This window comes from Lutra lutra, chromosome 12 (genome assembly GCF_902655055.1).
Source record: "Lutra lutra chromosome 12, mLutLut1.2, whole genome shotgun sequence".
NCBI lineage: Eukaryota > Metazoa > Chordata > Mammalia > Carnivora > Mustelidae > Lutra > Lutra lutra.
The window spans coordinates 73,114,902-73,142,454 of NC_062289.1; the positions used below are offsets into that span (position 1 = coordinate 73,114,902).

The following is a 27,553-nucleotide window of genomic DNA, read 5'->3' on the forward strand; positions in this document are numbered from 1 at the left end:
AAATCTTTTTCTTTTCTTCATCTTCTCTTTTTTTAAGATTTTATTTACTTATTTCTCAGAGAGAGAGAGAGCACAGGCAGACAGAGTGGCAGGCAGAGGGAGAGGGAGAAGCAGGCTCCCTGCTGAGCAAGGAGCCCAATGCTGGACTCGATCCCAGGACTCTGGGATCATGACCTGAGCTGAAGGCACCCGCTCAACCAACTGAGCCAACCAGCCATCCCGAAATCTTTTTCTTTTTAATATTTCTTTATTTTTTGGAGAGAGAGAGAGGGTGAGTGAGCAGGGGATGGGCAAAGAGAGAGGGAAAGAGAATCCCAAGCAAGTTCCACCCATATCACAGAGCCCAACTTGGGGCCAAATCTCACAATCCTGAGATCATGACTGGGGCTGAAATCAAGAGTCAGACGCCTAACTGACTGAGCCACCCATGCACCTTTGTCTTCTTAGAAATCTTAAAGTTCTTTTTTTTTTTTTTAATTTATTTATTTGACAGAGAGAGAGACAGACAGACAGACAGTGAGAGAGGGAACACAAGGAGGGCGAGTAGAGAGGTAGAAGCAGGCTTCCCGCTGAGCAGGGAGCCCAATGTGGGGTTGATCCCAGGACCCTGGGATCATGACCTGAGCTGAAGGCAGACGCTTAATGATTGAGCCACCCAGGTGACCCTAGTGACCTAAAGGTTTGTTGGTTTGTTTTGTTGGATATTCTTTTCTTTTTTAAAAGATTTTATTTATTTATTTGGCAGAGATCACAAGCAGGCAGAGAGGTAGGCAGAGAGAGAGGGAAGCAGGCTTCTTGCTGAGCAGAGAGCCTGACACAGGGCTTGATCCCAGGACCCTGAGATCAAGACCTGAGTCGAAGGCAGAGGCTTAACCCACTGAGCCACCCAGGCGCCCCATAGATATTCTCTTCTTTCCATGTTACATCCCCAGTGAGGCTGATAGCATTTGCCAACATTTATCATTAGGGAAAGATATTCCTCCAGACAGCTGTGTATAGCATGTGGGTACATAAAAAATTATTCTGTTTGGGGCACCTGGGTGGCTCAGTTGGTTAAGCAACTGCCTTCGGCTCAGGTCATGATCCTAGAGTCCCAGGATCAAGTCCCACATCAGGCCCTCTGCTCATCAGGGAGCTGGCTTCTCCTTCTGCCCCTCACCCCTTTCATGCTCTCTCTCTCTCTCTCAAATAAATAAAATCTTTAAAAAAAATTATTCTGTTGTATCCTTTTTGGTAAATATCTAGTAGTGCAATTGCTGGTTCATAGGATAGCTCTATTTTTAACTTTTTTTTAAAGATTTTATTTATTTATTTGACAGAGATCACAAGAGGCAGAGAGGCAGACAAAGAGAGAGGAAGGGAAGCAGGCACCCCGCCTAGCAGAGAGCCAGACCTGGGGCTCGATCCCAGCACGCTGGCATCTGACCCGAGCCTAAGGCAGAGGCTTTAACCCAATGAGCCCCCCAGGCACCCATATTTTTAACTTTTTGAGGAACCTCCATACTGTTTTCCAGAATGGCTGCACCAGCTTGCATTCCCACCAACAGTGTAGGAGGGTTCCCCTTTCTCCACATCCTCACCAAAATCTGTTGTTTCCTGACTTGTTAATTTTAGCCATTCTGACTGGTGTGAGGTGGTATCTCATTGTGGTTTTTGATTTGTATTTCCCCCATGCTGAGTGATGTGGAGCATTTTTTTCATGTTTGTTAGCCATCCAGATGTCTTGTTTGCAGAAATGTCTGTTCATGACCTCTGCCCATTTCTTGACTGGATTGTTTGCTTTTTGGGTGTTGAGTTTGTTAAGTTCTTTATAGCTCTTGGATATTAGCTCTTTATCTGATATGTCGTTTGCAAATACCTTCTCCCATTCTGTTGGTTGTCTCTTGGTGCTGTCGACTGTTTCCTTTGCTCCACAAAAGCTTTTTATCTTGATGAATTCCCAGTTGTTTGTTTTTGTTTTTGTTTCCTTGCCTTTGAAGACATGTCTACCAAGAAGTTGCTATGGCCCAGGTCAAAGAGGTTGCTGCCTGTGTTCTCCTCTAGGATTTTGATGGATTCATGTCTTACATTTAGGTCTTTTATCCATTTTGAGTTTATATTTGAGAAAACACAAATTCTTAATTATTATCCACTCCTGTCATTTAGTAAGTGGTCTCATTACCAATCTTTGCATTTTCCAGTGCATTAAAAATACGTATATACTGATTTTGTCACTGACCAAAATAAGAGGGGAAAGGGGCATGGAACTCAAACTTTATTTGCAATGGAAGTATGAGGTAAATACAAGGTTATTAAGTACAACCACAGGTCTACTAATAGTTCTTGAGGTAGGAAAAATACTAGTTTCCAAAAAAAATCAGACAAGTATCTATACCTTTGTTGCTTCTAGCCAAGGGACAAGTTAAAAGCAGGTCATCAGTGAATGAGCAGCCTATTTACTGCATATAACACAAATTTTTTTTAAGTTTATTTATTTATTTATTTAAGAGAGAGCACAGTACGGGAGGAGGGTCAGAGGGAGAGAGAGAAACAGACTTCCTGCTCACCAGGGAGCCCTACAAAGGCGATCCCAGGACCTGAGATCATGACCTGAGCTGAAGACAGATGCTTAACTGACTGAGCCACCCAGGTGTCCCCTAAACATTTTTGTTGTTGTTGTTTTATTTTTTTATAATTTTTTAAGATTTTATTTATTTGAGAGAGAGAGAGAGACAGAGTGAGAGAGCATGAGAGGGGAGGTCAGAGGGAGAAGCAGACTCCCCATGCAGCTGGGAGCCCGATGTGGAACTCGATCCCAGGACTCTAGGATCATGACCTGAGCCGAAGGCAGTTGCTTAACCAACTGAGCCACCCAGGCCCCCATGTTGTTTTATTTATTTAAGTAATCTCTACTTGAACTCATGACCCAGAGATTAAGAATCACATGCTCTTCTGATTGAGCCAGCTAGGAACCCCTAACCCAAGCATTTTTTTATAAAGTTTTTTTTGTTTGTTTGTTTGTTTGTTTTTTACTTTATTTGACAGACAGCAATCACAAGTAGATGGAGAGGCAGGCAGAGAGAGAGAGAGGAGGAAGCAGGCTCCCTGTCGAGCAGAGATCCAGATGTGGGGCTCCATCCCAGGACACCGGGATAATGACCTGAGTCGAAGGCAGAGGCCTTAACCCAAACATTTTTTATTCTTTGAGAATGAAACTCTCCACTGCCAAGATGAAAAAAAAACAAACAAAGAATTAAAATACACATTAAAAAAAACAGAACAGGGGCACCTGGGTGGCTCGGTGGGTTAAGCCTCTGCCTTCAGCTCAGGTCATGATCTCAGAGTCCTGGGATCGAGCCCTACATCAGCTCTCTGCTCCGTGGGGAGCCTGCTTCCCCATCTCTCTCTGCCTGCCTCTCTGCCTACTTGTGATCTCTCCCTGTCAAATGAATAAATAAAATCTTAAAAAAAAAAAAAAACAGAACACACATTCCATAAATGCAAGTAAGTATTTTGACGATGGCAAATATGCACTGCCTTCTCAGAGTTTCCTAGAAACTTCTGTGATCTATTTGGCCTTCAAAAAAAAAAAAAATAGCTCCTATTCTGTTTCTCAGCTGAGCCTGAGAGAGCTACCATTAGTTCCCCATAAGTAACAAAACCATCTAGAACTACCATAAGCAAAAGGTGCTACCAAAGATTATCTTTCTTACCAGAGAGGTTATGTATGATAAAACCTGCATGTCCAGCCACCTTTTAAAATGATTAAACATGGGGCACCTGGGTGGCTCAGTGGGTTAAGCCGCTGCCTTCAGCTCAGGTCATGATCCCAGGTCCTGGGTTCAAGCCCCACATCGGGCTTTCTGCTCGGCAGGGAGCCTGCTTCCTCCTCTCTCTCTGCCTGCCTCTCTGCCTACTTGTGATTTCTCTCTGTCAAATAAATAAATAAAATCTTAAAAAAAAAAATGATTAAACATGTGGCGCCTGGGTGGCTCAGACACTTAAACGTCTGCCATCGGCTCAGGTCATGATCTCAGGGTCCTGGGATCTAACCCCACATCAGACTCCCTGCTTAGCGAGGAGTCTGCTTCGACCTCTGCCTTCTGCTTCTCTCACATAAATAAATAAATAAATACTCTTAAAAAAAAAAAAGATTAAACAGCAGAAGATATCTAGGCACAGGGCAGAACTGTGAATTTCTTCTTTTTTTTTTAAGATTTTATTTATTTATTTATTTGACAGAGATTACAAGTAGACACAGAGGCAGGCAGAGAGGAAGGGAAGCAGGCTCCCTGCTGAGCAGAGAGCCCAATGTGGGGCTGGATCCCAGGACCCTGGGATCATGACCTGAGCCGAAGGCAGAGGCTTTAACCCACTGAGCCACCCAGGCGCTCCAGAACTGTGAATTTCTAATGAGATATGTTATAAGAGTTTGGCGTTTTGCTAGGTGCTGTTACAGGGGTGGGGAAGGAGCATTAAAGAACTGTTTAATTGCTATTGGCCCCCGCAGGTTTCAGCTCAGAGGGATCCTATGCCAAATTAGGATGTAATTGTTCTTTAGCAGGAAGAGAAACCAAATGATGAAAATGTTCAAAACATTAGTGGATTATTTTAAGAAATGACATTTTAAAATGGGCCCGTGCACTGGTAAATTCCAGGTATGTTTCAAGTTCTTGGATAAAAAAGACATACTGCTCTTCGCAATAATCATTCCAAATAAAAATGTTGATGTTTTGAAACAGACTAAGAAACTAAGCGCCTTCACACTTTCAGTATCATAATTCCCTAGAAGAGCATCAGGTAAATATATTTTTTTCCTTTGGTAAATTAGGTACATCTAAAAGACTATTAGAAATTATCATATTCAATTGTACTTTACTATCTACTGGAAGTGATCATTCTTTTTTATTATTTTATTTTTTAAAAAATATTTTATTTATTTATTTGACAGAGAGAGACACAGTGAGAGGAGAACACAAGCAGGGGGAGTGGGAGAGGGAAAAGCAAGCTTCCCGCTGAGCAGGAAGCCCAATGTAGGACTAGAGCCCGATCTGAGACTCAGATCCCAGGACCTGAGATCACGACCTGGGCAGAAGGCAGATGCTTAAAGCCTGAGCTACCCAGGCATCCCGGAAGTGATAATTCTCAATTCTTAAGTAATGATTCAATTTACAAACAGTCCAATCAAATCATACAGAAGCAAACTATACACATGCCATATACCTCTCTCTCGTCTTGAGAAAACCTTCAGGTAACTTAACAGCTTAGGTTAGCAAGAGACTCAAAAGCCTTTATCTTACCATATTAAAAAAATCGTATCTGGGGTGCCTGGGTGGCTCAGTTGGTGGAGCATGAGATCTCAGGGTTGTAAGTTTGAGTCCTACCTTGGGTGTAGAGATTACTTAAAAATATAGTCTTGGGGGAGCCTGGGTGGCTCAGTCAGTTGAGCGCCTGCCTTTGGCTCTGGTCGTGATCCTGGGGTACTGGGATTGAGCCCCACAGTGGGCTCTCTGCTCAGCAGGGAGTCTGCTTCTCCCTCTCCCTCTGCCTCTTCCTACTGCTTGTGCTCTCTCACTCTCTCTCTCTCAAATAAATAGAGTTTTGGGGAGGAAAAAAGCTTAAAAATAAAATCTTAAAAAATGTATCTTTTCCTATCACCTTGTTAATCAGGCTACATGCCACACAGATAAGCAAAACAAAGGTCAAACATACCTTAAGAAATCATGTCAGTCGAGGGACACCTGGATGGCTCAGCCAGTTAAGTGTCTGCCTTCCGCTCAGGTCATCATCCCAGGTCCTGGGAGTAAGCCCTGTATAGGGTTCCTTGCTCCACAGGGAGCCCGCTTCTCTCTCTGCTTGGGCTCTCCCTCTGTCTCTCTGGCAAATAAATAATTAAATCTTTATTTTTTTAATTATTTCTTTAATATCTTATTTATTTATTTGACCCAGAGTGTGAGATCACAAGTAGGCAAAGAGGCAGGCAGAGAGAGAGGAGGAAACAGGCTCCCCCCTGAGTAGAGAACCCTGTGGGGCTGGATCCCAGGACCCTGAGATCATGACCTGAGTCGGAGGTAGAGGTTTAACCCACTGAGCCACCCAGGCGCCCCAATAATTAAATCTTTTAAAAAAAGAAAAGAAATGTCAGTCATGGTTCAAAGGAACCCATGATTGGCTTTTTAATATCTAATATTTAAGCCATGTGAAAAACATAAGCAAAGACAAAGCAAACAAGCATTGCTGTTATCCATGTTTTCATATTTTCTTGTTTTTTTTTTTTTTTTTTTTTTTTATTCGACAGACGGAGATCACAAGTAAGCAGAGAGGCAGGCTCCCCGCTGAGCAGAGAGCCCAATGTGGGGTTGATCCCAGGACTCTGGGATCATGACCTGAGCCAAAGGCAGAGGCTTTAACCCACTGAGCCACCCAGGCACCCCCATATTTTCTTTTTTTAAAAAAGATTTTACGTATTTATTTGAGAGCAAGAGAGCACAAGCGGGGGTGGGGGGAGTGGAGGAGCAAAGGGAGAGGGAGAAGCCGACTGCCCGCAGAGCAGAGAGCCTAATGCAGGGCTCAATCCCAGATCATTACCTGAGCCAAAGGCAGACGCTTAACCGACAGTCACCCAGGAACCCCATCATCAGGTTTTCATATTTTCACTAGCAAAAAATTTTCATTAGGTTAATGTTTAACTTCATCCTTCCCCTGGAGTTGAATTAACACATATTTCAAATTTCATATTTACTTATATAATCTAGAGGACGAAACTAATTCTTTTTCTCATTTGTATTTGGCTTATAACCTGGTGATAGTGATATATCTAAAAGCAATGGTTTCTGGGGTGCCTGGGTGGCTCAGTGGGTTAAAGCCTCTGCCTTCCGCTGGGGTCCTGGTCTCAGGGTCCTGGGATAGAGCCCTGCCTGGGGCTCTCTGCTCAGCGGGGAGCCTGCTTCCTCCTCTCTCTCTGCCTGACTCTGCCTATTTGTGATCTCCGTCTGTCAAATAAATAAATAAAATATTTTTAAAAATAATAAAAAAAAAGCAATGGTTTCTAATACTTAGGTAAATAATGTAAGAAAGAGTATGAAGCCCAAGTCACTTGTAAGAGTAGTGCCTTACACAAATGAAGCACTCACTAAATTTATAATTATAAAAAAACCCTGTACAAGTACTCAAAAACAACACAAATATGTCTTTATCTAACCCAAGTGGTTTAAAACATTAGAAATAACACTTTCCAGCTATATATATTTATAGTTCATAATTGAAATACTTCCTCCCCACGTGCAAAAACAAGATGTTCTTTACTTTTCCTGTAAAGAATTGAGGAAGCAGTAAAGTCACCTTTTACATAGAAGAAACGGGGAAATGTAAACGGGGAAATCTAAATCATTTTAACTGACTAGCGTTTCAGCCTGACATTAATGGTCTCATAAGGTTGTAATAAGCAACTTTTTTTTTAAAGGATTTTTATTTTTTAAGTTTTTTTTTGTTTTTTTGTTTTTTGTTTTTTTTTGTCAGAGAGAGTGCACAAGCAGAGTGGCAGACAGAGGCAGAGAGAGAAGCAGGCTCCCTACTGAGGAAGGAGCTAATGCGAAACTCGATCCCAGGACGCTGGGATCATGACCCCAGCCAAAGGTAGAGGCTCAACTGACTGAGCCAACCAGGCGTCCCTTAAGGATTTTATTTTTAAGTAATCTCTATACCCAAAGGTGGGGCTTGAATTCACTACCCCAAGACAAAGAATTGCATGCTCTACTGGCTGAACCAGCCAGGAGCCCCTAGTAATAAACAACTTTTTAAAAAAATAGGTGTTCTTTTCTCAACCTGAAGTTTAGTTTATAAACCTTTAATTATTATCTTTGCTGAAACACCTTTGACAGAGGGGGCATTCATACCTGATTACAAATGTGCCCAAATCTTTTTTTTTTTTAAATTATTTATTTATTTATTTGAAAGTGAGGCAATGAGAGAGAGCATGAGCGAGGAGAAGGTCAGAGGGAGAAGCAGACTTCCCGTGGAGCTGGGAGCCCCATGCGGGACTCGATCCCAGCACTCCAGGATCATGACCTGAGCCGAAAACAGTCGTCCAACCAACTGAGCCACCCATGCGTCCCATGTACCCAAATCTAATGAAATCACTATCAGAACAAGAAGAAAATGCCCTAAGAGTTAGAATATGAGCTTGTCATAGTTAAACTCATTCCCAGTAAGACATTTTTTTTTTAAAGATTTTATTTATTTATTTGACAGGCAGAGATCACAAATAGGGGGAGAGGCAGGCAGAAAGAGAGGAGGAAGCAGGCTCCCTGCTGAGCAGAGAGCCTGATGTGGGGCTCGATTCCAAGACCCTGGGATCATGACCTGAGCCGAAGGCAGAAGCTTTAACCCACTGAGCCACCCAGGCGCCCCCCAGTAAGACATTTTTAAAGAGCAGTGACGAAATACTGTTTTAAGGGGGAATGATCAGAAATTATCTATAAGGAGAAAGTTAATAGTACCAGAGTCGGGAGTGAGGGGATTACAGGAATCAAAGACGTCCTGGCAGACCCAGCAAAAGGAAAATGGGATATTATGAAGTTCCTCTTGGATCAAAGTTCCTTGCAGGCACTTGGGTTTAACCCTTCCAGTCAGAATTTCCAAAGGGCAGCAAGTGCTAGACTGGATTTATAGTTCTGGTTTTGACTCTAACATTCATAAGGTAAGTGATTAAGTGATCTTGAGCAAAACCTTGCCTTTCTCAGAGTCTCAGTTTTCCCGTCTGTAACACAGAAGGAAGAGATGGCCTTTAAAGTCATCATCTTAAGTTACTTAAATTACTTAGCAAATTTTTTAGCGCTCGGCAGGACGCAGCGGCGGGGTACGCCGCGGCTGGGGAGGGGTTAATTCCGTTTTGGTCCGCCCCTTCCTGGTCCCGCCCCGCGGGCACCACCCCCTCCCGGCTTGCACCCTTGACCCCGCCCCCAGGCCGTGAGTTCACCGGAAGTGCCCGGGCTCGGGCAGCTCACTTCCGCCCGGCAGGTGACAGCCGCGGGGCTCCAAGCGGCCGGCGGCACGGACGCACCGGGGGAGCGGGAGGACGAGGCCGCAGACATTTTGCTGAGGAGCCGAGCCGTGCCGTGGCGCCGGGAGCCGTCCGGACCTGTGGGTGAGGAAGCGGGGAGTCCGGCGAGGCAGGAGAAGGGGTGGGGCCGGGAGGCGGTGGTCTGAGGTGAGGGGGTTTGTGGGGTCAGAGGTCACAGAGAGGACGGGGCGCTAGAGGGGCGTGAGTGGTTTCCCAGGCCACGACGTGAGAGAAGGACTACGGGTTCATTCATTCGTTCCCACTTGGCCGCCGGCCTGAATCCCAGCCACCCCAGCCCGCAGTCCCTCTTGGGGCGTCCTCCGAAGAGACTCCTAGACTTAGGCCCTGCGGAGTCCGCCCCGCGCCAGGGGGGGAAACTCCTCTCCCCATCCTGGTTTCCCCTTTCACATGCTGAGGCCTCCCAGTCATTCGGGGCCTTATCTCTTTGCCAAGGTTCAAAAAGAAAAGAAAAGAAAAAAAAAAAAAAAAATCAAGAACCGGGCCCTTTGCGCCTGCCCCGCGGTAGGCTTGGGCTTGGTCTGTCCGTCCGGCGTTTCATGGACAGGTTATCTGGGGACACCTGTGATCATGCTAAAAATACTGACGAAATGCTAGCTACTAGTTATTGAGCTCCTACTGTGTGCTAGACACTGCCAAACACCGCAGGTACAGTGCCATATGTAAACTTCACAACAACCCTTGCGGGGTAGCTGTTGTTGATACCCTATTTTATCTGCAAGGAAACCAAGGCACAGAGAGGTTGAATCACGCATTAGGTAAGGTCAGTCCTGTGATATAGACAGAGCCAGGGTTCTTACCTAGGCTTTCAGGGACCTGCAAAGTGCAGAGACAGAAGAGGTTGGAGCAAGGTTGGGGTGTAGGGGCTGTTAGATTTCTTTAGCTGCTGTTGTATTTATTCAAAGCTGTGTAAAGATGTGGCCTTATTACTTTGCCGTCTGGTCCTCATAAGGGCCATTTAATTCACACGGTTAGGGTGAAACAATCCTGCAGGCTATTGTTAGAAGTAATTACCTTTCAAGGCAAAAGTGGAAGTTTTTCCTGAGTATTGAGAACTGTGAGACACAAAACAGGCTATTCATGAAGCTAATTTAAGAATATTCAGACCCTCTCTTAAGAGTGGTTGAACTGCATTCCTTTTGGAATAAAGAGAGGAAGCACATGACCCCTAGGGGATCTTTTGGCCCTAGGTTCTTGAAGTATGTTCTCAAGGGAAGGGTCTCTGTCTCAGAATAGTACAGGTCCCTTGGCTTCTTGGATGGGGAGTGCACATCTCGCTTGGAAGATGGTGAAGTCGTTTGATGGCTGGAGGACTAGACTCTGTGAGTCTGAGCCTTATTCCTTTGCAGACATTCACTTGCTCCAGTTCTTCCTCAGTTTCCCTGGTAGCAGCAGGAGGAAGACGTGTTGCCTTCCTATCCAGTCCTGGGTGTTGCAAGCCTTAATGAGCCCATGAAGGTTTTCACATGCTTCTGAAGAAAGCTGTGATATAAATATTACCATAGTACCTTTTTTTAAACTCTGTGATCTGTTCTCCTAGTTCCATTGAATTCACAGAAACTTAATGTTGTCACCTTATCCCCATTCTTCCAAGGGAGGATTTGAGATGAAGTGACTTGTCAGACAGATGGTGGGAACATGAGCAAAACTCAGAGCATCTGGCTCCCTGTCCTAAGTTGAGCCCATCAGCCTCCTCCAGCCTCTTAGAAACTGTCATAAAGAGTAGCCTCAGTAGTTCTCAAAGAATCAGATCCCTCAGAGGTTGTGGAGAGGTTATCTGTTGAGGACAGGTTGAGCAGAGGCTTCATCCTGAGTGGCCTGAAGGGCTCAAGAGATGTAGTGGAAAAAGCACTGCCGGACTCCCCGCCAGTCAGCCCTGGGTTCTGACCCCAGCTCAGCACCTACCTGGACAACTTACTTAGGCTTTGTGTCCTTTACTTCAGCTCTAAAATAATACTGACCCCCACCTCCTCCCCATCCCCCCCAACGCTGGTGTGTGTGTGGATTAGATAAGGAAATTTGTGCAGAGGCTGTTACTGTGGTTGGGTGCCTTGACCCTAGGCAGTTGATGCCTCCGGGAGCCTCTGAGGAAGGCTGTCCACCCTGGTTTGTGGGGTATTACTTCCTTCTGCAAACAGAGATTTTACATACACAGCACTGCTCCCACCCTTCTCGTTTCACTTCCCAAAAGTGTTTCAGAACAAGTTTAATCTGTTGGTCCTACTGGCTTTGGGCTTGGACTTTCATGTATTTCTGGTCATCATCTGAAATTGTTGCGTGTCTTAACTGCTCACTTCCCAGAAAACCTCCATGCCTGGCACCAGAGCCTGACATGCTGACAGTGAACAAACATGGCTTAGGTATGGGTTCTGTATTTTGCTATAATAATAAAAGCTTGAGAGGGCATCTGTTACATGTAGATGTTTCTTTTTCTGAACGGGTTTCTTCTGTTACTGATACATGCCCAGAAATGGTTTTAGTGTTTTGTTTTTTCCTCTTCACACAGAGAAGGAACAAATAACACCAGAGAGAAAATACCACGTGAGCACTTGGGGAATCCTTTAAAAAAAATAATCCTGCTTGAATATCCATCCTTATTGCCCTCAGGCTAAAATTCACATTCCTTATCATGGCCTTCAAGGCCTTTTGGGGTGACTCCTGCCTGGCTCTCCCTTATCTCTCCTACTCCCCACTTCCATCTTTTCCCAACCTCCAGTCAAATTCAGCTGCTTGCCACTTCTGCAAACCCCAACTCTTTCTACCTCTGTGTCTTTGCTTTGTGCTGTCCTCTGCCTGAACACTATTTCCTGTCACACATGACTCTTTCTTTGCTGGACCACTGCTTGGAGCTTCCCATCTGATTATCTCTCTCACCTTGTAGGCCTGAACCTCCTCAGTGTCCTGTGGCACTGCTTGTAGGGTTTGTCATTGTTCACTTGGCTGTCTTCTAAGTAAACGGCTCTTAATCCTTGGGGAGGACTTGTCTTAACTGTGTCTCTAGCACTTAGTGAAATGTCCGGCACATAGGTGCCCAGTAAATGTTCAGTGAATGGATGAATATTGCATTGACTTGTTAGGATTATTTGATTCCTAGGAAATTCAAAGCACTTTCCAAATGATCTCCTGTCAATCCTCTTATCAGTCTGGCAGGATAGGGAGAAGTCTGACCAGTGATAGGATTAACTACTCTCGGGTTTCGTTGCTACCGCCCAGCCAGCCACCCGAGTGACATTGTCTGGGGAAAGAGCCTTCCAGGCCTAAGAGAGTGAAGAGTAGGAGCATCCCTGGCTTGTTTGAGAAACAGCAGGGAAGCTGAGTGAGCAATGAGCGGGGCAGTGGGTTATGAGGTCAGAGGAGAATGGAGGGGGCTTCCAGGTCAAGGTGAGAACCCTGGCTTTTACTCTGAGTGAGGTGGGAGGTGGGAGCTGCTAGTTTTGAGCAGGAATTCTGAGATCTGACTTACATTTCAACAGGCACCACCATAGTGCTTCAGGGCCTCTAGAGACTTGGGGTTGGGGAACAGCGAGGAGGTGCTGGTGGTAACCACTCTCCCTGTTGTCATAGTGGCCAGCCTATAGCAATAGGCCACTTGGTGGGCTGGGCACTGCTGAAGGCTTTGTATGTACTAACCTGTTTTATTTATTTATTTTTTCATTTCATTTATTTGAGAGAGTGAGAGAGAGAGAGCACAAGAGTGGGGAGGATCAGAGGGAGAAGCAGACTCCTCGTTGAGCAGGGAACCCAACTCGGGGCTTGATCCCGGGATTCCAGGATCATGACCTGAGCCAAAGGCAGACGCTCGACTGACTGAGCCATGTAGGTGCCCCGGTATTGACCTGATTTAGCCTCACAAATCCCTTAGGTATGTGACATTGTAATTCTCATTTTATAGGCTTGTGCCTGTTAAGTTGTGTAGACCCTTGGAGAGCCCCTGTCATACATGCTGTGGCCTCCTTCCCATTCCCAACCCCTCATTCTTGGATTGTCTCGTTATTTAATATTGCTGAGGAGTGGCTTTGCTGTGGTTTTAGACTTTCAAGCCTCATGTTTTTTTGGGTCTTTAGCCTTGGGCTTGACCTCTAACCTCCATTAAGAGGGTCTCCCCAAAGTTGGGAGACCTTTTCTCATTAAGGTAAGAAGCTGGTTGAATCCAGAATGCCCAGAGTCCATCAGCAGCCAGAACACCCACCTTAGTGACTTTTTTCCCAGGGTTACCATCTCTGTGGGCTTGAGCTGGAAGATGATAGGTTTGGAAGTCAGGTCTCAAAGCTTTAAAACCAGTTCTTCATTGTTCATTTTCAGCACTGAAAACATTTGTTAAAGCAGAGCACTGTAAAGGAATAGACTTGGGTGACATACAGTTTTTGCCACACCTAATTGTTTTTAGGGTCTTAAGCATATTGAGAGTGGAATGACAAAATTTCATTTTGCGGTGAGTCTGCTTCTATGGCCTTCATTCTCTGAATGAAACTGAGTGGCTTAACATTGAGACAGTGCCGCTTGTCACCTTCTCAAGGTGGCCACCTGGTTAAATTTTAACCTCCTTTCCTCCCCTCCTCCACATTCCCTAGCCTCCTTCCCTGTTTTCTCTTTCTCCATAGCATTGATCACCATCTCAGATAGTATATATTATACTTATTTATCTTGCCTGTGGTCCCTGTCTGCCATTGGGATGTATGCTCCATGAAGGGAAGGATCTTTGTCTGGCTGGTTCACAGCTGCATCCCTAGCATGTAGACCTTTTTATGGCACATGGGAGGTGCTCAGCAAACATATGAATAGGAATGGGGGTGCAGGTGAGGACAGGAAAATATGTACTCAGTACAGGGATGGTATCTTTGTGGGTTGTTGTTATTTTTTAAGATTTTATTTATTTGAGAGATTGCAGAAGAAAGCACGAGTTGGGGTGAAGTGCAAAAGCAGTGAAGAGCTTGACAAAGGAACACAGAAGACCTGTAGGTCTAGAGGATTATAGGCAGAGGGAAGGGCCTGCTTGTGTTCCCATCATAGCTGTGTCAGAGCCCCTTGCCCCCAGCATTTGCATCCCCACCCTCCAGCAGCCCTAGTCTTTGAGCTGAGGCCTGTGGGAGCAGGGGATGGTGATCTGGCCTCACTGAAGGAGGTGGCCTGGACCTTTCTCCTATCAGAGATGTTACCATCTGACCTTCTGCCCTTTGCCGTTCTCTTTTTTCTTTATTTGCTTATCTTTCATTTATTTATTGGCTCTAAAATGGGCTAGGGGGTCTGATATTTTCAACTTCAGTTTTATCAAAATAGCTTGACAACCAGAGCAGATGCGTGTCTGATGCTAGCAAACCCTGTGAATGGAACATGGGGAAGCTGGTCTCCAGCTGAGGTTGGTTTACAAAACTTGAAATTTCCCCAGGAAGAGAGTTGAGCACTAATCGTCCAGATATTTATTGAGCACCTGCTATTTGTCAGGTAAGTCTAGGAGCTAGGGATGCAGTACTAAATAAAATGGATAAAACCTTTGTCCTCATGGAGCACATTACAAAGGGAGAAAAAAATAAACAATATAAATATATTTTATAGTATGTTGGTGACAAGTACCTTGAAGGAATACAAAAGGAGAAGTGAAAGGTAGGGACTTGGGGGGATTGGTTGGAAATGTGTAGAATTTTAAATGAAGTGGTCAGAAAAGGTGACATTTTAGTGAAATTTGAAAGAAATGACAGACTGAGCCATGGCGCTGTCTGGAGAAAGAGCCTCCCTGGCCATGTCAACAGCATGTGCAAAGGCCCTGAAGTAGAAACATGCCTTTTGTGTTCAAGGATCAGCAGAAAGGCCCCATATGGCTGGAACTGAGGGAATGATAGAGAAAACAGTGAGAGGAGAGTTTGAAGAAGTAACAGGTGGTGTGTATGTGTGTGAAAGACAGAAGGGGTGTGTGTCTCATATGAGCCTGTAGTCCATGAGGCCATGGTAGAGATTTTGGCTCTTATTCTGAGGTGAGACAGGGAACCATTGGAGGATTTTGGACCAGAGTACCACTGTCTAACTTAGACTGTAATGGATTCATTCTGCCTGTTGCTGATTTGGGTTGTCGAGAGCAGTGTGGAAGCAGCTTTGGTAGCAATCGTAATAAGAAGTGATAGTGGGGGGCCCCTGGGTGGCTCAGTCGTGAAGTGTCTGCCTTCAGCTCAGGTCCTGCTGGGGATAGAGCCCTGCATCAGGTTCCCTGCTCAGCAGGAAGCTTGATTTCTCCCTCTCCCACTCACCCTGCTTGTGTTCTCTCCCTCTCTCTCTGTGTGTGTCAAAAAAAAAAAAAAGTGATGGTGGCTTGGGGCCTGGTGGAAGTGATGGTGCTGGTGAATAGCCTCTTTATGAATTCTGGATTCATTTGGAAGGTAAATCCCATAGGATCTGCTGATAGATTAGATGTGGAATATGAGTGTGTGTGTTGTCAAGGATAACTGAGGTTTTTGGCCTGAAACCCTGTTAAAGATATTGATAATGAACTAGATCATGAAAACTGCAGATGAGCCAGTTGCAGGATGGGGGGAAGCAGAAGATCAGTTTTTATCATGTTAAGTTTGAGCTGCCTGTTAGGTGTATAGACATTCAAGTTCAGATATTGATTAGGCAGTTTGGATATATGAGCTGAGAGTTCACTGGAGAGGTTGGGCCTTGGGGGGTGTAAACTTGTGAGTTATCAGCATGTAGATGGTACTTAAAGCCTTGACACTGGATGAACTCACCAAAGAGGCAAGATAGCATGGGGAGGGGGAGGTACCAGGCCCAACCCTGGGGCCCCCCAGTCATAAAGGAAAGGGAGAGGAAGAAGAACCAACAAAGGAGACTGAGATGGAGCAGGAGGGGAGTAGAGGGGAAAGCAGAGTGCGTGGCATCCTGGAATCCAGGGGAAGAAAGTGTTTCAAGGAAGAGGAAGTGATGAACAGTATCAAATGCTCGTCAGTGTGAGATTTGTATTTGACAGATTCACTGCATCTTCCGCCAGCAGGACCTAACATGCTCAGGCATCCAGGACCATCGCTGAATCCCATCCTTCCTTGCCTAACTTCATCTGCTCCTTTCCCTTCCAAGTCCTTGCCTTTAGCCAGGTAGGGGTTCTCACAAACTCCTGAACATGCCTGCTTGTTTTGGCTTTGGGTAACTCACCCTTCTCTCAGCATCTTTAATTTCTTATTTATAAATGGATTACCTTGAGAATTAAATGAGGGGGGCTGTAAACCACTTAGCACAGAGCCTGCACCCCAGTCAGTGTTGCTGGTGATTTAGTCTCTATCTGCTCCCTTTTATGCTGGCATCTTGTGGGTCTTCTCCAGGTTACCCTCAGTCCTTCCTTTCCAAATGTGACCCATCTTTTCCCATCCAGAAAGCACTTCATCTTCCCTAGACGTTCCCCCAAGTCTCAGAACCCTCTTCTGAGCAGTGGTGGTACTTACGTGGAAGGCATGATTGCTCTGTTGTTCACCTGCAGTCCTTTACTTGGTCTCTGCGTCTGTACAAGCCCAGCGGGAAGACTGTCCTTTGTCTCCTGTGGGCATGCTGCTGTGGGGGGCACAGTCCCAGTCCCAGAGTTGACGGTTCCTCATACTGTTACACATGATGAATGGATGACTCCAACACTTGACAGAGCTTCAGAAAGTGTTTCCATTGTATAGATGGGAAAAACTGAGATCTCAGGGGGCCTCATTCTAGTCTTTGGCCTCATTCTCTTCCTGATTAATTTAAATATTATTCAGAAGAAACCCCTGTTACTTTCCTTTTTCAAGTCCAGAGGAACTTTTTCTCTTGACAGCAGATCTTTCCAAGCATTACTTTCTGTAGATGGTTGAGAACTGGCACATGATTCTAGAATTAGTTTCTAAAGACTCAGTACTAATAGAAGAACATTTGCATGTGGCATGTGCCTGCTTTTACTTCTTTTTCATTTTGAGGCTTTAATTGTTAGTGGGTCTCAGGAGATTGATTTTGGCTAACTACTTTTCATCCAAATCCCAGGAGGCCCATAACTCCGCAAGCTCATCCAAACAGGCTTTCACTAGGCATGTTACCAAACTTGACATTCCTGTTGTCCAAACTGGATGGACTGGTCCTAAAATAACCAGTAATTCAATGTTTGAGGGACCCTGCAGGGATAATGGGCAACACATTTCATTTATCCTTTCGCTTGGAGTGTGTGTGATTCTGCCAGGTCTTCGTTCAGAGAAGAAGTTGCGTTGCTGGACTGAGTGGAACCTGTGGGATCTCAGTATGGGGCAAGAGTAGAGAGTGTCAGTGCTACCATTTTCTAGCTGTTTGACTTCAGAGAAATACCTTGGTCTCTCTGGACATCACTTTTCCTCATCTGTAAACTTGTGGTATTATCAATACCTTTTCCACAGATTATTGTTTGGATTAAATGTGAAGTTCTTTACATACTGTCTGGCTCATAGAGCATATCTGCCTGCCATTACTGCTGCCACTGCCACCTTTGTTCTGAATTTCATGCCCAGCCCAAAGAAGAGCACAGCTTATTTTCTCATAGTTATTAAACCAATTTGAAAGCGCCTGTTTGAGTTTGGTGACCAAGTTGTCTCAGAAAGTCTGAAGTCTGGTTTCTCTACTGCTGAGTCACCTTTTAGTCTTCAAGCTGGCCTCACTTATTTCCCTGTCTATAAAGTGAACTTTAGGACTTACCTGTGAGGACCTTTTCCTTTTTTGAAAGAAGATTGTCAGACAGGTGAGCAGTGGTGAGTAATTGCTGGGTGGTGAATAGAATCATTGTCTCTATTATAAACTCTAAGCTTCATGGGGCAGGGACACAATCCAGAGCATGGCACAGAGTAGGGGAATATTTGTGAATGAATCAACCTATGCCTTTGAAACAGAACTGAAACCGACAAACGTGAGGTGATTAAAGTTCTGCTTTTCTGTTCTAAATAAGAAGAAACAGTTGCACCACTCTAATCCCTTTTGTTCACTTTTTTTTTTTTTTTTTTTTAGATTTTATTTATTTATTCATGAGAGACAGAGAGGCAGAGTGAGAAGCAAGCCCAGTGTGGGACTGTATCCCAGGACCCTGGGATCATGACCTGAGCCAAAGGCAGATACTTAACCAACTGAGCCACCCAAGGCACCCTCTTACTAACTTTACTAACTTATCGTTAACTGTTCTTGAGCTAACATGTGCCTGGAGCAGGTTTCTGAACAGGTTTCTTCATCAGGCGAGAGTTTAACAGTGACAGTTTTATATATATATATATATATATATTTTTTTTTTTTTTAAGATATAATTTATCTGAGAGAGAGCATTGTGTGCATGTGGGCACCAGCAGGGGGAGGGGCAGAAAGAGAAGGAAAAGCAGACTCCCCGCTGAGCAGGGAGCCCAATGCAGGGTTCCATCCCAAGACCCTGAGATCATGACCTGAGCCAAAGGCAGATGCCTAAGCAACTGAGCCACCCAGGTGCCCAGCAATGATGGTTTTAAACAGCACTGAAGTTGGAAGCCACCAACAGACTTTCAAGGCTCATTTTTCCCTGCCCAGGTGTCCTTGAATTCAGAGATGAGTCTTGACAGCTGGATCAGACCTTGCCAAATGTCTTCTTCCCCTTTCCCTTCCCTAAAACTGCTTCTCTGGCTGATCTCACAATACCGATTGTCTCCCTTGGTAACTCACTGAGTGCCAGCGGTATGCAGCGCATTGTGCTAGCCCCACCAACTTCGTGCCTCTCAACTGCACTCAACTGAGTGCAGAGCCTGGGTTGCTCTGGCATGAATCACTGCCCTGAGACTAGAAACGTCCTTTCCTTGGCCGTTGGCAGGCCATTTGGGGAATTGTTTGGCTTGTTACTGTTTTCCTTCCTACTGAAGACCTAATAAGGTTTGGTAGTCCTGGCTACATTCTGAATTTGTTTTGTCTTTTCTCTTGGAAATGTCTTTTGTCCTTCTCAGAGAATGATCATGCTCCATTTCCTCTTGCTTGATACCCTGGAAGAACACTCATTGGTGGGGAAATGGATTTCTCATCTAGTAGAGAATCATAGAAGGTGAGATGTGGGAGGGAGTTTATCTGTCATTTAATAGACTGGAACTATTGTCCTGTGGAACTGTGGGTTGTCTGAAGGTCCCCTGGTGAAGAGGGGGACTTGGGCATAGTGGAGTGAGCTAGGCCCTAAGTCCTCCACTCCTATGTCAACCAAGTAATTCTGGTTTTGTTTTAAACAGTTTGAAAGCAAGAAGAGGTTTGAAAAGCCATTGACCTGGTTGAATTCTCTTGTTTGACAATTAGAAAGAAGTAAAGCCCAGAGATAGAGGGATTTACCCTGCATCACACAGCTGTTGGTAGCAAAGCTAGATTTCCTGGCAGCTGTCTTGGAGTTGGATCAGCCTTACTTTCAACTTTGTTGAAAGTTCGCCATGGAGGCTTATGTCCCTGTTCTGTCCCATCGGCACTCTCTGCTCTCATCAAGGAGTCCTCTTATCTTGATCTGTTATAGGCCCTGGTTATTTTAGCTTCTCTGGGAACCTGAGTCTTCATCCGCAGTCAGTACGGAATCTGCTTCAGATTCTTTCTGCCCCTCCCTCTGCTCATAGCTTTCTCTCTTTCAAATAAATAGATAAAATCTTAAAAAAAAAAAAAAAGGAATAAATTCTTAGAAGCCGAGTTATTGGGTCAAAGGGTCAGCACCTTTGCAATTCTGGTGGCTGTTGCCAAATTGGTGTAGAAGTTGTAGCAGTTTAGACTCTCATTAGCATGATATCAGGGTATCTCTTTTCCCACATCAGCACCAACATGAAACGTCATCAGACTTTTGGGCTTTACCAGTCCATTAGCTAATGGATGGTATTTCATTGTAGTATCAATTTCTCTTATTATTTCTCTTATATCTCTTAAAGCTTAAACCATCTGTCTTCATTTTCTGTAACGCACCACATCCTTTGCCATTCTCCTATTTTTAGGTACTTTTTTTGTATTTTTAAAAAGATTTTATTTATCCATTTGTGAGAGAGAGAGCAAGCTCGAGTAGCGGGAGGGGAAGAGGGAGAGGGAGAAGCAGGCTCCCTGGGTGCAGGACTCAATCCCAGGACCCTGGGATCATGACCTGAGCTGAAGGCAGCCGCTTAACCCACAGAGCCATCCAGGAGTCCCATAGGTACTTTTTATGTATTAAGGAAAATAGGCTTTTGTCTGAGATGTGATGGAAATTTATGTGTGTGTCTATCATATGTCTTTTTTTAAAAGATTTTATTACTTGAGAGAGAGAGAGAATGAGAGAGAGCATGAGAAGAGAGGGAAAAGCAGAGACTCCCCACTGAGCAGGGAGCCCATGCAGGACCCAATCCCAGGACTCCAGGCCCATGACCTGAGCCAAAGGCAGTCGCCCAACCAACTGAGCCACCCAGGCACCCTTGTCTTTTGTTTTTTATTATGATTTGGCCATACAGGAAAACTTAATTTTTATGTAATCAGACTCACAGATTTTTAAAGACTTCTGGATTTAATGTCATACTCAGAAAGGCTTTGTTTCCTCTGGGTTATATAGTTTTCCATTTTTCTTCTTCAGCATTGAGTTTTATTTTATTTATTTTTTATTATTATTATTATTTTTTTAAGATTTTATTTATTTATCTGACAGAGAGAGATCACAAGTAGGCAGAGAGGCAGGCAGAGAGAGAGGAGGAAGCAGGCTCCCTGCTGAGCAGAGAGCCCGACGCGGGGCTGGATCCCAGGACCCTGAGATCATGACCTGAGCTGAAGGCAGTGGCTTAACCCACTGAGCCACCCAGGTGCCCCTTATTTTTTTTTTTAAATTCAATTATTTGAATTGAATTTTTCAGTGGCTCAGTCAGTTAAGCATCTGCCTTCAGCCAAAGTCATGATCCCAGGGTCTCGCAGAGCAGGGAGCCTGCTTCTCCATCTTCCTCTGCCTGCTGTTGCCCCTGCTTGTATGTGCATAGTCTCTCTGTCGAATAAAAAAATGAAATCTTAAAAAAATAAATAGAAATGAAAAAAGTTTTAATATTTGTGTGACATACACCAAGGGATATGTGAGCTCTTAAGTGTACCAGTCTGGCCAGAATCTGCATCAAGATGCAGCTCATGGGGCGCCTGGGTGGCTCAGTGGGTTAAGCGTCTGCCTTCTGCTCAGGTCATGATCTCAGGGTCCTGGGATGGAGCCCCATGCGGGGCTCTCTGCTCAGCAGGGAACCTGCTTCCTCCTCCCACCTCTGCCTGCCTCTCTGCCTACTTGTGGTCTCTCTCTGTGTCAAATAAACAAATAAAATCTTAATTAAAAAAAAAAAAAAGGATGCAGATCATTTCCATCACCCCCCGAGTTCTTTTGTGCCCCATTCAGTCCTCCTCAAATCCATCCACTGATCTGACTTCTACCTCTTCTTCTTATCCTAGAATTTCATGTAAATGGAACCCCACAATATTTTTTTTTTTTTTTGAAGATTTATTTATTTATTTCACAGACAGAACACAAGCAGGGGGAGGAGCAGGGAGAGGGAGAAACAGGCTCTCCACTGAGCAGAGAGCCTGATGCTGGCCTAGATCCCAGAACCCAAGGACCACAACCTGAGCCAAAGCAGATACCTAACCCACGGAGCCACCCAGGGGCCCCGGAACTCCATGATATTTATACTATCAGCATGCTTTCATTCCCACATTGTCCCCTATCAGAAGAACAGTGAACTAAGTAAAGAGCAAGTGCTGCTGTCCCCATTTTCAAGAGAAGAATTGGATCATAGAGATGAAGTAAACCAACAGCAGTTCAGTCTTCTTTCCTTTAAAATTATTGTTGGGGCACCTGCTGGTTCAGTAGGTAGAGTACACAACTATTCATCTCAGGGTTTTGAGTTCAAGCCCCACGTTGGGCATGAAGCCTATCTAAAAAATAAAAATGATAAAGATAAACTAATTATTGTTATCACTAGCAATTTTGAGGTCTTGGAGAAAAGTTGAAATATATTCAATATTTATTTTCTTAATGTATTTTTTATAGATTTAAATTCAATTTATTTGTTTAAAACACAGAGATTCTTTATCTCTTGTTCATAGAACTACATGTAGATATGTGAGGACCTCACATATTTAAAAAGTGTTGAGGACTTTATTTCCTTACGTCTAACTAACTCCAGTAGCTAAAATTCAAAGTTTTTAGCTGGGGATATTTTTATGATTTTTTTCTCCTTTCATTATCTTCCTAGGACCTCATTTTTCCACTCTTAGATTATATTACATCTTTGTCCTAGCCAGTGTGTCAGTGATTCTCACTAGGGGCTTCTTTGTAATTCTAGAAAACATAAAACTATTCTATTTCAGGCTTATTACTCAGTTTCTTTACTTTAAGCCTAGTGGCAGGGAAAGCAGAAGCATCAGTAGGATTTTTTTTTTTTTTTTTAAAGTAAGATTAATAGGGGTGCCTGGGTGGCTCAGTAGTTGGGCCTCTGCCTTCGGCTCAGGTCATGATCCCAGGGTCCTGGGATTGAACCCTGCATCAGGCTCCCTGCACGGCAAGAAGCCTGCTTCTCCCTCTCCCACTCCCCCTGCTTCTGTTCCCTCTCTCACTGTGTCTCTCTCTGTTAAATAAATAAATAAAATCATTTTTTAAAAAAATCTTTAAAATAAAAATAAAGTAAGATTAATAGGGACTGGTCTGGGATTATAAAATCAAAGTGAGAAGGTAGATTTAAATTAAGGACATGGGACGCCTGGGTGGCTCAGTTGGTTGAGCAGCTGCCTTCGGCTCAGGTCATGATCCTAGCGTCCTGGGATTGAGTCCCACATCGGGCTCCTTGCTCATCAGGGAGCCTGCTTCTCCCTCTGCCTCTGCCTGCCACTCTGTCTGCCTGTGCTCACTCTCGCTTCTCTCTCTATGACAAATAAATAAATAAAATCTAAAAAAAAAAAAAATTAAGGACAGCATCAGTGGCTCATCAGAGACAAAACCAGTCCTTCCAGGTGTGGGTTTTAATTTAGACTCTCCCTCCCCTTGAGGTGATCCTTAGCCGGTAAATGCTGAAAGTGAGGAGTATCCCAGCCCAGAATGCTGTCTCCTTAGCAAAAGTGACTTATCACACTGGCCAGAGCAGTTTCCAAACCAAAAATTCCCCAATTGTTCCTTTTTAGAATGTGTCCCGTCACTTCCAAAGATGGAATCCAAACCCTAGGCTTTTTCTTGCCTGAGCTGGTTGCGTGCTTCCAGGTGTGGCTCATGTATACAATTAGATTCATCAAACAAGGTCTTAGCCCCTTTGGCCTCCATTAGTGGGCACGCAGTGTATGGCGATAGCTGAGCAGTGCCAGGGAAAGCATCCGTCTTTCTTGTGGCATCCTTTAAGTCTGATCCTTTAGACTGAACTGTAGGGTTTTTTTCACTCCTGCAGAGAGGATGAAACATCTCTTGCACTAACCAAGAGTAACTTCAGAGAAAGGACACCAGAGATAGCCACCCGGGGCAGGTCACCCAGGTGTAGTTGATCTTCCACTGTGTAATGAGGTTTTTAAAATCTGTGCTCTGGGTGGCTTGGCAAAAGCATTTTCACTTCTCCCTACTTCCCCTTCCTCCTCCACTTTAATTTCCTATATGTGAAACAGCTTCAGAGGGATACTATTCCTGCATCATCAGTCCCATTGGGCCCTCTGCAGAGGGTTATGTGAGATAGATACTGCAGAGAAAAGAAGCAGCCCGAGCTCACACTGGGTAGCAGTGTAAGTTGCGAGTAGCTGCTTAGCATCTGTAAAAGGAAGAGTGTCATCAAAGCTTAACGCTATAGGGGTATCAGCAGCCTGTGGTGGTCTAATGAGCTCACCCTGCTCTGTTGCTTTTTTTAATCCCCCCAAAAGAAGCTTCCCACCCTTTCTTCCACCTGGGCAGGTACATACATCTCAAATCTGTCCCCAGGTGATTGTGTTCCTGGAATTTAGGACCCCGAGATGTTGTATTGTGCCTGCAGATAAGGACAAAGCCCCTGACAGTCTCCACTATTGGAGAAGGAAGAATCTCTGGGCAGCATTGAAGTTAGACATCTAAGGTGGTTTTTTCTTTTTTTTCACTTCGATTTCCTTCTAGATTTAACAACAGAGGGGTTTATATGTTACTGTGATTCTTTTGGTCTAAAATTTTTGGCCCCTTTTGTTTTCTTGATCCTTCTTCTTAGACTAAACTTATCTTTGAGAAATGGCATACTTCTATTTTGGGTACCCCTTCCAGTTGTGCTCTCACACCTATGACTCCTGAAGTCATACAGCCTTTTGTTGTGTGGCAGACGTCCTGTTATCTTGTTGATCTGCTCGTCACAGCACTCAAAAAGGAACCTCTAGGTAGGGGAGATTTCTCTGAGAAAATGGCTTTATGTGTACTCAAAAGAAAATGATTTTCACTGTAAGTGAACTCCTTTAGGAAACAAATGCTGAAGAGTTACATAACAGAGCTGTCAGCAAGCCGAGACTCCCCGCGATGGTCATTGGCCCCTTTTCATTTCTTTTAACAACTATCAACTCAGCACTGGCCATGTGCAGAACCCTAGGCCAGTTATGAAGGGGGAGGATGGACAGAGCCATGGACTAGGCTGACGTGGGTTCTCCCTTTGTGGATCTGTCCACAGGCCTGACTTTTGCTGCCAGGCCCTGCAAGATAGCGTCCCTACTGTGGGTCTGCCATCATCAGACACAGCAGTCTTTTCTTTTTCCTGCATCTCCCACAGAAAAGTGCCATCATCCCTTTTCAACCTTGCAAAGCAAAGGAAAGTAGAATTGTGTCTTTTCCATTGTACTGTTCTGTCAGTGAAGCCTTTATTCCTCTAGTCCAGTGGGATCCACAAAGGATTTAAGGCAGCCCCAAGACAGCACATACTTGTTTCCCATTGATCACTGAGACAGAATCTACTGGGTGTCTCAGTTGGGGAACAGCTTCTTTGCCATCTTGCTGTGAATACCAGCTTAGTCTGGAGAATTCACTTGGGCTAGAGAGGAGCCATGTCAGTTTTGTTTCCAGAGACTTTTTTTTTTTTAAGATTTTATTTATTTATTTGTCAGAGGGGAGAGAGAGCACACACAAGCAGGCAGAGTGTCAAGCAGAGCAAGCAGAGGGAGAAGCAGGCTTCCGGCTGAGCAAGAAGCCCGATGTGGGACTCGATCCCAGGACTCTGGGATCATGAGCTGAGCCGAAGGCAGCTGCTTAACCTACTGAGTCACTCAAGTGCCCCTCCAGAGACTTTTTGAATGATCCTTGACCTCTCACATCCATCCCACCAGTAATCTCCATCTTGCTCCCACCTAGTAATGTATTGAAAGAAGATGTTAACAGGTTCTGTGGGGGTTTAAATTAATTAATTAGTTCCAAGGCTTTATTTAAAGTCTAGTTAGTTAGCATACAGTGTAATATTGTTTTCAAGAGTAGAATTTAATGATTCATCGCTCACATATAACACCTAGTGCTCATCACAGGTGCCCTCGATGGGTTCTATGTTTCAGTCTCTTCAGTGGAGGCAACAGAAGGGACAAAAGTGAGTGACTTTTTCCATTCAAATGTCTATTTTTTTGGATTGTTTGGTTTTCTGTACCATGTGAGACTACAGGTAGGACTGGGCAGTTATCACTGGAAGTCTTATGGTTTTTATACTGAGTCCTTAAGCACTATCAGTGCTCGGTCCTCCCTTTCAGATGGGAGAAGCAGAATTCCTTTGTTAATAGAATACAATTGCTGAGGTCAGGCAGCCCTGAGATGGTCTCCCAGTCTAACCATTTACAAGTCATGTGACTATGGGCAAGTTACTTAACCCTGAGCCTCAGTTTCCTCATCTGTAAAATATTCTTCAAACCAGCCACCTGATTAGTGGGATTAAATGAGATAACGTTTACAAACTCCCTGGCCGTAATAGGGACTCAGTAAGTGTAACTTTTTAAAAAAGATTTTATTTATTTATTTGACAGAGAGATAGAGAGAACAAGTAGGCAGAGCAGCAGGCAGAGGGAGAGGAAGGAGCAGATCCCAGGACCCTGGGATCATGATCTGAGCCAAAGGCAGATGCTTAACAACAGAGCCACCCAGGTGTCCCAGTAAGTGATAACTTCTTAAATGTTAGAACCACCCCTGGAGCCTCTGCCAAGTATCCAGGGTACTCGGCCCCTGTGGAGCTTCTTTAATCTTTCATCAGTTGGTCAAGAGGAACTCCTGAAGGTACGCAGTGGATGCTCTGTAAACGGTGAATGAATGAGGGGGCCTTGGTACTTTCTTTGTTCTGTTGCCTTAGAACAGCACTTCACACTGTGACTTTTGCACTGGGAGATGTCCCGAGAGATGCTTTGAGGAAACTGGCGAGTTAGATTTGGGGAATGCTATAGAATCTACAGTATGTAGATGGATTCTAGCCTTCTCTAGAGAGGAATAGTGCATATCGCTATTAGAGAAGTTTGGAAAAGTTGGGGAGAGAAGAAACTTCCCTGGCTTTCCAAATTTGGCCTTTTCCAAGCTCATTTGACTATATGGGGGTAACGATAGTACCTCCGTGAGGCTGTGATGAGGCTGTACTGGGGTAACTTGCACGAAGCACTTAGAGCAGTGCTGGGTGGAGTAAGCACCCAAAGGGTTGGCTGTAACTAAGTGCTTTTTAATCTGTGGACTTCGCAGAGTATCTAACCATCCCCTTACATATTTTTTAAGACTATTTATCCATTTGACAGAGCACAAGCAGGGGGAGCGGTAGACGGAGTGGGAGAAGCAGACTTCCCGTGGAGCAGGGAGCCTGATGCAGGGCTGCATTCCAGGACCCTGGGATCGTGACCCGAGCCGAAGGCACACGCTCAACCGACTGAGCCGCCCAGGTGTCCCATTATTAATGGGCATTTCAGTTATTTACGATGGTGTATTGTATGGACAGTGCTGTAGGAAAACCCTACCATCTGTGCCGGTATTTCTGTGGGAGAGAGTCCTACAAGTAGAACTGCTGGGTCAAAGGATACGCACATTCAAAAATTTGGTGGATCCCTCAGAATTACCTTCCAAAAGCTGATCAGCTATTATTTAACAGCTCATTTACCCCATAGAGAGATAAGAAGCTATCTTCCCATACCACGTGTGTGCTGGATCCTGCCTTCGTCCTGTGCTCCGTGACTGAAAATAGAGCTGACCCAACAGAAAGTCACCCCTCTCTTCTGTCTTGCAGAGTCCGGCCACAGATAAGGGACCAAAATGACTGACTCAAAGTATTTCACCACGACCAAGAAAGGTACTCTTTGTTTCATTGTGGGGTCCTGTCCTACCCTTTCCTGGCTCCATCCTTCTGCCTTCTCCCTGCCAGGATGGGCTTTGGGGGTAGGGGTGGCAGCCTGGGAGCAAGTGACGGGAATTACCCAGAGCATCTTTTAACCTTGTGGATCCAGAACATTGAAGAGTTGATGGTATAAGAAATTGGTTACTACTTTTTAGAATTCAGGAAGGGAAGAGCATTAGCTCCAAATGGAGAGGGGGGAAGCCCCCTTTTGTTCTGAATGGCCTAACTTTTTAAATATGTTTTTTCC

The 27,553-nt window shown here is 44.6% G+C and overlaps 1 protein-coding gene across 7 annotated transcripts in view; it reads left to right on the top strand.

The window, feature by feature from the left end:
• Window positions 1-8,976: 8,976 nt before the first annotated feature.
• AP1B1 (adaptor related protein complex 1 subunit beta 1) overlaps window positions 8,977-27,553 on the top strand; it is a 53,789-nt gene continuing 35,212 nt past the window's right edge. For 4 of the 7 annotated variants that reach the window (XM_047697109.1, XM_047697112.1, XM_047697113.1 and 1 more), the window contains exons 1-2: window positions 8,977-9,124; window positions 27,199-27,261. In XM_047697109.1, coding sequence (XP_047553065.1) covers window positions 27,225-27,261 — 37 coding nt within the window. In that variant the 5' untranslated portion in view covers window positions 8,977-9,124; window positions 27,199-27,224. Of the gene's footprint in view, window positions 9,188-27,198; window positions 27,262-27,553 lie in introns of all 7 variants that reach the window. The other 3 variants (XM_047697110.1, XM_047697111.1, XM_047697115.1) reach the window with 3 other exon arrangements.